This window comes from Psammomys obesus, unplaced genomic scaffold (genome assembly GCF_907164565.1).
Source record: "Psammomys obesus unplaced genomic scaffold, mPsaObe1.curated_primary_1811, whole genome shotgun sequence".
NCBI lineage: Eukaryota > Metazoa > Chordata > Mammalia > Rodentia > Muridae > Psammomys > Psammomys obesus.
In genome coordinates, this window is record NW_026596295.1 from 62,113 (window position 1) to 74,819 (window position 12,707).

The following is a 12,707-nucleotide window of genomic DNA, read 5'->3' on the forward strand; positions in this document are numbered from 1 at the left end:
CACATTTATAAAGTGATATTAAATGCTTCACTCAATCACACTGACAGTACTTCTGTATACCCGCACACATGAAGACATGTATTATAGCTACGTGGTGATTCAGAAAGAAAAATCTTAGGTATCTAGGTCCCTCATAACAAAAAATAAAATTCAAAGCATACATATGAAAGAGAAAAAAATATTTAGCAAAACACACAAGTTCAATGTATCAAGTATAATGCTCTAAAATTATTTAATAAGAATGAAAAAATTAAAAATTCCAAACAAACCTGAGGTGGATTCTGATTTCATCTTTGTCACAGAAGCAAATTCTTTTGGCAAAGACACTGTTTTGGCATGTATTTCACCAGACCTTCCTGCCTGTTTATCAAAACCAGATATTTTCTTTAGAAATAAATTATTTTACTAAAATAACATAAAATTATACTATTCCAAGTTATTGTGAATCTTTTGTCTGTTTCAATTTTATCTTTGAGCTCTCTATAGTATCATTATGAGCAAATGATTACTCAAACAAAAACTCAATAAATACCCTTTTGGTTTATCTACATTGTACCTTAGTTTCTTCTTTTGGTTCAGGGAGTGATTGTTTTTCACTGCTTTTTGTCCACAATGACTTAATGGCTTGATAAATTTGTTGGCTTGTATCATATGTGTTTCTCCCAGTTATCTGTCAAAGAAAAAGTGAGTCAGATAATATATTTTTAAAAGCTAAAATAAAAACTTTTAAACTCAGATAAAGTATTTTATGTGAACAGTGAAGTAGCAATCAACAATAAAAATGTAATCTAGTTCACACAAAATAAAGTAGTATTTTCAAAATCGTATGTGAAAAAGTACTAGCTACATGTAAATGGCTAATAAATATATAATTACATTCACAATATAGAATAAATTTAAAAGTATGCCTATGTATTTTAACATAAATTTATAGCATTAGGGATTGACCTCCAGGCCTTGAGCATAGGACTCTACCAAAAGCCATACCCCAGACCCCATTTTATTAGATAAAAATTTTTTCAACCTTATAGAGGGACTACTAATAAAAATTATATTTATTTAAGGTAAACAACACAATGTTTGACAGAAGTCTACTTTTTGCATTAATTCCTGCAGTCAAGCTTTCCAACACTGGTATGAGCTCATGTAGTTACTTTTTATATGTCTGGGATAAAAACACTTAGGATCAAGTCCCTCTGCAAATTTTATGTGTCCAATATATACTTATTTACCATAATTGCCTTGCTATAGATAGACCTCATGAACATTTTTGTTTCCTAACATTTTGTCGTATAACTGTCAGTATATACAAACATCTCCCTTCCCCATTTCCTTCCATTGCCAGCCCCCATTAAATACTATTCTGCAATCTGCTTCTCTGGACTTTGTCCTCTATCCACATGAGTGACATTACTCAAGATTTGTCATTCTGTGTCCAGCCATTACTGATATGACCAGGTAGCTTATATTAGAGGATTTCGTACTATGTGAAACTTGTATCCACAAAAGTTTATGAATAAACAGCTTGAAAAAGTAAACAGATCACTGAGAAAAAATGAGTTTTTGTTTTTTTTTTCTTAAAACTTTATGGCTTTTTCTCCATCACTGAGAAACTGTAAAAAGAAAAAAAGAGTATAATCAGCGGCAGCAGCATCCACTGGGAATAGTAACAGAAAGTAGAACACCTAAAGCTGAGTGTGACCCTGGGTAAGGCAGTCCCTGGGAACTTTCACTGGGCCACTGCTTGCTTTTCAGCAAATGAAAACAATGGTTAAGTAAAATGAGCTCAAGTTTTCTTGAGCTCATCAACATTAAGCATCAACATTAAGTGGCTAATTCTCATGTAAATTCATAGAAAGAAATCTTTTAAAAAAATTCATCACTTTATTCAGCAATTTTCTCAAGTATAACTAGATTTAATGAATATTGTTCTTTTCCTATTATAAGCTTTTATAGCTTGATCACATCACAAACTGCAGAGCTCACAATATCCCTGACATTCTCAAAATATTGAATAAACGAGTTTTGTCTACATCAACAATTAAAGAGATGTACTAGTAAGAATACAAGTACAGAAAGTCCTTCTGGTAATAATATTAAAGAATGAATGGGGGGATATTAAATGTTGGTTAACTAAGGGCAAAAAAGAAGAAAAACTCGCATACCACAAATCTCTGCTTCTGAATATGAATATGTGATAAAATTCAAGGCATGATCATATAGCTTATGTATTGATTAGTATTGTGTCTGAGACTCTGGGAGTATCATTGTAAAAAAGGAAAAAAAATCAATAAAAATTGTTCAAATTATTAGGAGACTTTTTAGATTTGCAGCAATTACAATGAGCTGAAAGCTGATTTTTGGTTCCAATAGTTTCAAAATTGTATATAAGAAACTGTATATAAGAAACCTTTGTGCAAAATGGTATGTTTCACATAGGTTCAACAGTTTTATTTTTATAATTTATTTTTCTAAATAAATTTATTTATATTATTATATTATTAATTTACTATAATTAATTTATAATTAAGGAAGAATTTGTTTGTGTGTATATTTTTTTTAACCTCATAAGTCTCTGTAACCTATTATTTGATGTTTCGTGCATTGTGTTAGTCTTCTGAACTGAACAGCTGCCAGCAGGTATAATTTCCTGTTATTAAGTAACAAAAACAAAAAAGCCATGAATTTATAGTTTAACTACAAAGAAGTATTTCTCTCCATAAATTCTAGTTTTGTCTCTGAACTTGATCTGTCAACCTGCTTTTATCTTGCAGCTAAAAACATTCATCCTATTTACCTGTGATGATCATGAAATTAATGCTATTTTCCATGTTGAGATGCTAATGTAATTTTGCCAACCAAAGAGCTGATTCCAACTACATGCCTCTGAAAATCAAATGTTTAAGGTGTTGTATGACATTTAAGTATTGTTACACTGAGAGTTTAAATAAACATTGAAATACTGCTCTCGTTTTAAAAGAACTTACCTTTGCAATTATTACTAACTAAGCTGGGTAGCAAACAGCTGCTCCTAATGTGGCCATCCCTAGAGGATAAGTAATCTTCTGAAACCTAGAACCTACAAAATTTAAACAAATTATTCAACCCAAATAGATACCACCAGAGATTTGATGTTTTATACTGTGATTTTTTTTCTTTGTTCCTCTTTAAGCTATCACCCTATGTTAAATTGCTCTTTAGTTAGCAATACCTATCAAGATGGTGCCTAAATTGCCCTTGAGGATCTCAATTCAATTAATGTCCCCTTGCCATCATGTCCAATCTAAGAAAAAGATTCTGAATCTAATACTGATAATTATCTACACAAAGGAATTAGTAATTATCTTTTTAAAAGATTAGTTATTTTTTATATCCTAAGAAACTAGAAATTATAATTATATTTTTTCAAATATCTAACAAAGCATGATAGCAGAGAAATAATCAGCTACTGTGTTCGTCAAAGCAGGTTAAAGTGAAATGGACCCTCTTCTACATGCCCTTTCTGATTAACACTTAGAAAGGTGAAGGACCCAATGAACCAATCAGCTACGGACCTCAAAAGGTACATAACTACTTTATGTTACTGATTCAGAATACTGAAGTAACACTAATTGCAATTATCCTGACATAATTAATGCATTTTCAAAAGTGCCTTGACTAAGCATGTAAGAGTCATTTTCATATCATTTTTTGGCAGTAAAATCTCTTTTAAAAAGTTCCAAAGAGAATGTTACTAGGAACTCACTAGGTTCTCACTTAGAGCCTGTCAACTTGAAATTGCTCTGATTAACCTGGGTATAAGAAGTTCTGTATCGGACACAGGGCCTCTGAAAGACTCTACCTAGCAGTGTATCAAAGCAGATGCTAAGACTCATAACCAAAACTTGGGCAGAGTGCAGGGAATCATATGAAAGAAGGGGGAGTTAGTATGACCTGGAGAGGATAGGAACTCTACAAGGACCAAATATAACTGGAGCACAGGGGTCTTCTATAAGACTGTTTCTCCCACCAAGGACCATGCATGGATATAACCAAGAACCCCTGCTCGGATGGAGCTCAAGGCAGCTAGTATCCAAGTGGGTACCCTAGTAAGGGGAACAGGGACTATTTCTAACATGAACTCGATGGCTGGATCTTTGACTCCCCTCCCCCCTCCGTGCCCAAGGGAGGAGCAGCCTTGCTAGGCAATAGAGGAGGACACTGCAGCCAGTCCTGAAGAGACCTGATAAGCTAGGGTCAGATGGAAAAGGAGGAGGACCTCCCCTATCAGTGGACTTAGAGAGGGGTAGGGAGGAGATGAGGGAGGAAGAGTGGGATTGGGAGGGAATGAGGGAGGGGTCTACAGCTGGGATACAAAGTAAATAAACTGTAACTAATATAAAAAATAATTAAAAACTAAGACTATCAAAGCAGATGCTGAGACTTATGGCCAACCTTTGGGCAGAGTGTAAAGAACCTTATGAAAGAAGTGGAAAAGATCTGGAGAGGACAGGAACTCCACAAGGAGAGCAACAGAACCAAAAAACCTAAGCACAGGGGTCTTTCCTGAGACTGATACTCCAACCAAGGACCATGCATGGAGATAACCTAAGATCCCTGCACAGATGTAGCCCATGGCAGTTCGGTATCCAAGTGTGTTGTTCCATAGTAATAGGAACAGGGACTATCTCTGACATGAACTGATTGGCCTGCTCTTTAATTACCTCTCCCTGACAGGGGAGCAGCTTTACCAGGCCACAGAAGAAGACAATGCAGCCACTCCTGATGAGACCTAATTGACTAGGATCAGAAGGAAGGAAAATAAGACCTCCTCTGTCAGTGGACTTGGGGAGGGGCATGCGTGCAGAGGAGGTAGGAAGGGAGGGATTGGGATGGGAGGAGGGAGGGAACCATAGGGGGGATACAAAGTGAATAATGTGTAATTAATAAAGAATTTAAAAAAAACTGAATAAAGAAAGAAAGAATAAGAAGTTCTGTATCAAGTCCTGTATCACAGCTTTTCTCTTAATCCCACACTTACTGGCCCCAAACACTTCCGCAGAGGCAAATTTAGTACTCAGTGTAACGAGAATTATAGCATTCTCAGCTAAAGCTTAGATACATAGGACCACTGATTCAAAATGATCTTAAATGTCTGTCTGGGTATGTTGAACTCTGAATGAGACTAAGAAATCAGATAATGTTTTGGTCAATGGGAGTATGTACTATTAACTCTTTCAATCAGCTTTTGGCCCCTAATTTAAAAAAGAAATTACAAGATATTAAGGTGAAAAAAAAAATACCTGACAAAAAAAAAAAAAAAAAAAAAAACTAACAATGTTTGCTGGTGACTTTGCAGTTTGTGAAATTTTACAAACCTTTTATTTATTTATTTATTGTCTGTTTGAATTATTTTTCAAGAGCCTGGTAAAGTCAGGTCTACCCTAGACTGAACTTGGAGAGGGTGGGTAAGAAGGCTGCTTTATGTGGTGTGGGGAGAGAATGTCTAGACTACTTAATTCACAACCAATATTACATGTGCCAATAGCTCAAAATATTGTAACCCTGAATAGTTTTCCTTTGTAGGGACATGCTACAGATTCCTTTATTCATGTACCTGGTTTGAAGAATATTTAACTTGTTTTGAGCTTTGTTATGATTATTAACAATTGCTATAAGCATTTGTATATGGGTGTTTCATTTCTGTAGAGTTTTAGTTAGGGTTTTTATTGCTGCAACAAAATGCCATGACCAAAAAGCAAGTTGGGGAAAACGGTTTATTTGGCTTATATTCCCACATCACAATTTATCATCAAAGGAAGTCAGGGTAGGAACTCAAATAGAGCAGAGACCTAGAGGCAGGAGCTGATGTCATTAGAGGGGTGCTGCTTACTGTATTGCTCATTGTGGACTCTCTGCCTGCTTTCTTATAAAACCCAGGACAACCAACCACCCACAATTGCTATGCCTGTCCCCATCAATCACTAGTAGGGAAATGTCTTACTTTTGGATCTTAAATGGGGGCACTTTCTCAAGTGATGTTCCCTCCTTTCAGATAACTTTAGCTGGTGTCAAGTTGATACAAGGCTAGCCAGCACATCTAGGGTAAGTAAGTACTTTAGAATTTTACTCCTACGTTGCTTGATAAGTATATGTTTAACTTTATGAGAAATTGTCAAACTATTTCCAAATTGCTACACTACTTTGCATTTTTACCAGCAGAATATAAGAAATTCAGTTGTTTTCCATTCTTTACTACAATTTTCGTATACTCAAACTTAATCTTTATAAACATAAATATGACAAAAACTGAATATAAATTACAAAAGAAGAAAAATTTTTTTAAATATATAAATATGGTATAGTGAAGAATCTAAACATTTTTACACTAAACTAATCTGATCTTATCCAACAAATAACATTTATTTAGATTTAGAAATACTATAATAGCATTGAAAAAATATATCTTAAAAACATACCTCTTCTTGCTGACAGCAAACCTGCCAGTCCTGAAGCTGTAATCACTCCTATTTTGGGCAGAAAATCTTGAGGAGGGTTCTTCAGATAGATATATGTATCTGAAGAGACCAGTTAAGGATCAATAAGAAGGAATACAATTGGACATTCGATGTAAGTGTAGTGCAGAATAGCTGGAGTTTAGGATATTAATGTCAGACAATATGGTATTAGTTTAAATAATCTTTAAATATGATATACAAAAAATTCATGTGGACGGCAATTTAAAATGTCTGTTACAATATTTACTACAAAATAAAATTTACCTTCCATAAGTCATTCAATACTTTCTTTGATATATATTATTATCAGTAGTTATTAATATCATTACATGAACTGTGGTGCTGGAAGGTACAACTTAAATATAAGTTACCATAAAATAAAGTTCTGATTGTATATGTTTTACATCTCTACAACGAACAGGCTTCTGCTGTTACCTGTGTAAACACTGGTAGAATCTAGCAATAATTAAAGATATAAAAGCATTTTGGAATTAGATACTTCTTGTCACTATCTCCCAGAAATCTCTCGTTAGCCACTGGTTAAAACTAAAGATCAAGATGACGAGTGAAAATAGAAAAAAAAAAAACATATTCAGCATAATCAAACATACAGATGTTTCAGTGTTTTATACATTTAAATCATTTCCAGCTCTAAAAATAGACTTTTTTATCATAGTTATTTGACAACAATTACATACATAATTATGATCTTCAAGACTGATGGGGTATAGCTGGGTATATTGGTGTATACATTAAATTAGCACTTGGGATGATAAGACAGGAAGATAAAGATAGGAAGCAGAGTTCCAGGTTCACCTAAGCTATAAAACATATTGATAATGAATATGTAAAACCTTAATTCACATTAAGTAATAATATTTCAAATAAACTTCAATAGGTTTCGAAGATACCTAAGTTTTAGCTGATTTTTCTTTGTTTTCCATACATGTTTATTTTGCCAACTGCTCTAGGCAAGGAATATCAGGAAGCTATGTCTGCTGCCAAATACCATTAAGAAGCGTAAGCATCAAATACTATTTCTAACATTAGCTGAAACAGTTAAGCTAAGTGATTACTATGCCATTTCCCAGCAACTGACAGAAAAGCATAACATATTTTAACAGATAATAGCACTTAGATAAACCAAGTAGCAAAAGAGGGGATAAATCTTTACCTTATGCTTTATAAATATACAATGTGGACTTTCAGCTAAAAGTGACCAAGTAACCTTTGGAACCTAGTTAAACTTTCTAAACCACAGTTTCCTAATCTGTAAGACAGAAATCTGTAGTTATAATAGCAACACTCAGCAATGTGACAAGGCCTTATCATATAATAAATTGTAAAATAAATAGGATATACTTACTATTGCTTTGTTATTATTATTAAAAATAAAGTACAGAATCTATCTTCTACATCAATATAATCACAGTAATGAGTAATATACTATGTTTATAATCTTACATTTTAAACAGTATAACCATAATATCTTTTAATTATAGATGGTTTACTCACCTACCTTTTCCAAACTGTACTGTATCCATTATCCCATTCTTCATAAAGACATAAACATACTAAGCAAAAAAGGAGAGGGGGACAAGAGAGATGTAAACTTTTGAAGTGGTTGACTGATACAATTCAGAAGTTACATTTAGCTGTTGGTTTAGTAGTATACTCGAATCTAAGTCTAGATGTTCTGTTTATTCACTATGATTATACCTGCTTACTGTATCATCCATTCATCTCTTACTTTCCATTTTACTTAATTCTGGTGTATTATTTTCCTCGGAGAAGTGGGTAAAGTAATATCTTTACAATAATGAGAGTGATTTCACAGAAAAGATAGTGAAAATTTTATTATGATTTATCATCTTACTTTATTATGACCTGGAAAAAGGAATGGATCATAAATAAAGCACAAAGGGAGGTATATCTCAGCATACACACACACACACACAACTATCTGACTAATAAGGATGTGATAGCAACAGCAGAATGATTTTGTAGAGGAAAAAAAAAACAGGAAAGTTTTATTGAAAAGCTCTGTATCTCTTCCCTTTATCTTAGTGTGTAATTAGAATGAGAGAAAAACAAATGAAGCATTTATTATTAAATAGGAACATAAATAAAATTGTATTAACCCACTGAAGGGATTAAAGCAATGTATATATTTTTTTCTATTTACCTGTTTCTAACTTACGTGAATGGCAAGGTACTATATAGTCATTGAGTGGTGGGTGTTAGCTCACTCATATTAGAGGGAAAATGAGTGATTTACTCAAAATCTTGCTATATTCCATACTGGATTCTATTGTGCAAACAAGAAAGCACAATCTAGACATAGGGCCTCCTTGTGTATGAAACCACTGCATAGAAACAAGTGTAACAGTTATTTTCAATGGAGAAAAACAGAAACAATTATATTAGATGGGAATAAAAGTAAGCTAGTGAGATGTCTTGGTCTAATAATTTTGTATCGGTTTAAGAGTGGGCAGAGCCCAGCATGGTGTTGCACACCTGTAATCCCAGCACTCAGGAGGGAGAGGCAGATCTCTCTGAGTTTGAGGCCAGCCTGGTCTACTAAGTAAGTACAGGACAGCCAAGGCTACACAGAGAAACCGTGTCTTGAAAAAACAAACAATTAAGCAGAGGTGCTCAGCACGATTTAAAGCTACACAAACTGGCATAAAACATAAAGTACCACTGAGAAATTTCTCTTGAAGAACTGTCTTAAAAATATTACCTGAAGCGTTAAAATATTGGCTGATCTGTTTTGAAGCACTTTAAAGCATTAGGAAAGAAAACTGGTGTTTGGGGAAATTATTTTCCTTAGCCGTGTTTAGGAATTTATTTTGACCACTTGGGGGCACTGCTACCTAAATTTCAAAATATTAAAGCAAAGTGTAGGGTAGGAGCATGTACTGAATTTGCACTACATGATGCAAAAAATTTAAATCAGACTTTTTTAAGGAATAGATTGAATACTTAGGGGAAAATTAGAGAAGAAAAGTTGTTTACATTGAAGATGAAATGCATTTGCAAATGCCCTTCATCAACCTATTTGCTTCAGCATATTAACAGAATGAAATGTTCTTTCAGTCTTAAATTGGGTGATAGTTACAATAGCAATTTAAAGATCTCTCAGGAACAATTACCTCACTGAAGACACATCTGAGTACACTATAGAAAATGAGGTCTCAAGAGGCCTAAGTCTGAGTCATCGAGCTCTTGGCAAGTAGCCTGAGGGGCATGACTCAGACCATAATTAGTTAAGATTATTTCCCACAGAGATCACACTATTAAGGGTGACTAGCACACCCAGTACCCTGGAATTGGATGACAAACACAAACTTTCAAAAATAACCCTACATTACATGTTTGAAATACAAACAGATTGATCAGACTTCACTGATTAGATATTTCACCTAAGGATGCTATTTTACATAAGTTCATTCAGATTTTCATGATCATGATGATGATAATGATGTGTGTGTGTTTGCACACATGCACGTGTATGCAAAGGCAAGCAGAGGACAACTTTGTGAAGTCATTTCTCGTTTTCTTCCTTCCATGGGTTCTGGGGATCAAACTCAGTTCACCAGGCTTCCATTGCAAGTGTCATTATCCACCAAGCCATCTCAGCAGCCTCAAAATGTTCTTTTAAAAAGGAATATATTAGAATCATATATGACAAAAAATATGCATCTACAAATCTTAACATGGCCACCTAAACAAGACCTTCACAATGATACCACCAGTTGACATTCCAAATAGGATGCAGGAAATCTCACTAGGACCCAGGCCTACATTAAAATCCACAGGCAATTAATCAATGGATTCGAAGAGAAGGGAAATTAGTGTTCTCTGGAAACAAGCCCCCTGATACGTTCTTCACTGCCAAGTGGTCAGCCCTAAACACATATACATATTGAAAACATTAAATGAAACCAACAGTGTGTGTGCGTATGTGTGTGCATGTGTGTGTATCAATAACAAATAAGGGGTCAAGATATTGAGAGGGAATGGTGTGAAGACAGAAGGAGTTGGAGGATGGGAGAGGATGGGTCATGTAACAAGGTAAATATTGTGCTCACATATGAAATTATCAAAAAATAAAATAAATGTTAAAATCACACAAAAGTTTATAACCAGGCTGCATTTGTTGGTGAAGTAAAAACTGTGATTATTACTATAGAATTAGAAAAATATTAGTAGCCCTGTTACTAAGATCCTCACTGTGGAGATGTTGACTACACATAACTAAATTTATATGATGATGATAATAAAATATCAGTGTACTATTAGCTTCCACCTCAGTCAAAAAATTTCAATTGAGTCTAGTCATCCAGCCACTCTTGACAAGATAAAATTAAGCTATTTTGGCTTCTGTAGAACAGCCAATTTGCCTGATGGATGCCATAGAGTAGCTCCAGGCAATATCACATGAATATTTCATCATATTCCTAATCCCCCAAAATAATAGGCCAGGATAAATTCCCCAAAATAATGGGCCATTACACAGTTCTTGGTATTTCCACTAAGTTTTGAGGTAGTTTCTTTAAAATAAAACTGCATCTACGAATCAATGCCAAGCCCAATTGTCATCAAAGGGGCATCATCATCAGGGAAGCAGAGGCAGAAACACACACCCAGGTGTTGTAGGAGGCAGAGGGGTCAAGGACACCACAAGAACACAGAATCAACTAACCAGGACTCACAGAGACTGAACTAATAACCAGGGAGCCTGTAAGGGTCTAATCTACATTCTCTGCATATATGTTATAGTTGTGTACGTTGGTGTTCTTATGGGACTCCTAATACTGTGCAGGGCATGTCTCTGACTCTTTTGCCTGTGCTCGGGACCATTTTCCTCATACTGGTTTACCTACCACACCCTTAATATGAGGGGACATGCCCAGCCTTATTGTATCCTGGTATGCCATGATAGATGAATATCCCTAGGAGTCCTACTCTTTCTCTCTCTCTCTCTCTCTCTCTCTCTCTTTCTTTGAAGGGAAACAGAGGAGGAATTGATCTGGAGGAGAGGGGAAATAGAGAGAGCGCCTGGGAGAAGTGGAGGGAAGGGAAACTCCATATGGGATGTAATGCATGAGAGAAGAAGAAAAGTTAAAAAAAAAATAAACATCAGGGCTAGAGAAACGGCTCAGAAGTTAAGAACACTGAGTGTTCTTCCAAAGGCCCTGAGTTAAATTCCAAGTAACCACATGGTGGCTCATAACCATCTATTGTGAGATCTGGTGGCCTCTTCTGGTCCTCAGACACACATGCAGACAGAATGCTTTATAAATAATAAATAAATGAATCTTAAAAAAAACAAAACAAAAGAAAACCCATGTCTATAAATACCTAAAACAATAAAAAAAAACACTAATATTTAACTCCTATCAAAATAGAGACTTACCTTGCACCAGCCAACATAACGAAGAGTTGTGGTACGGATAGATGCAAAGCCCATTTGTAAATAACCTGGCTGTTCTTCAACATATTTAGAACGGAGAGGTGGTGCAGTATATATTGAAAGCTGGGGGTAGAAGAAAAGCTCATGTCAAAAACCGGGTTGTTTTTTCCACCACTGTGTCACAACAGGAATCATCACTAAATTTCCTTCAAAAAACAGCTGCAATTGTCTATATAATCTAAACTTTAGATCTGATATAATAAAATGAACATAAAAACTATTAGAAGGACAGAATCAAATGATGTTACATATAGTAGGACACAGTATATTGTTTTGTTTATAATTTGTTTATATGACATGGGTTTATTATGTAGTCTAAGCTACTAGGCTTCACTCTTGTGGGGGTTGATTCTCTCTATTCACAAGGTAAATTCCATGCTTGAATTTAGGTCATTAGGCTTGGTGGCAAGGACTTTATCCTAATTAGCATTTCTATTGCCATGATGAAATACCATGAACAAAATCAAGAGGGGGGAGAAGAGTTCATTTGGTTTAAGCTTCTACATTGTAGTTCATCACTGAAGGAACCCAGGAAAGGAATTAAAACAGGACAGGAACCCAGAGGCAGGAGCTGATGCAGAAGCTATTACTTGTTCCACATGGCTTGCTCAGCCTGCTTTCTTATAGAACCCAGGACCACCAACCCAAGGGTGTCACCACCCACAATGGGCTTGGCCTACCTCCATCAATCACTAATTAAGAGAATGTGGTAGAGGCTGAGTCATTTTTTT

General features: G+C 35.0%; 1 protein-coding gene across 1 annotated transcript in view; it reads right to left on the bottom strand.

Moving 5' to 3' along the window:
- Positions 1-228: 228 nt before the first annotated feature.
- The window catches only part of LOC129668969 (MICOS complex subunit Mic27-like), a 46,443-nt gene continuing 33,964 nt past the window's right edge, over positions 229-12,707 (bottom strand). The window contains 6 exon segments of the mRNA XM_055597008.1: positions 229-360; positions 557-670; positions 2,988-3,079; positions 6,459-6,557; positions 8,017-8,071; positions 11,920-12,039. Coding sequence (XP_055452983.1) covers positions 229-360; positions 557-670; positions 2,988-3,079; positions 6,459-6,557; positions 8,017-8,071; positions 11,920-12,039 — 612 coding nt within the window.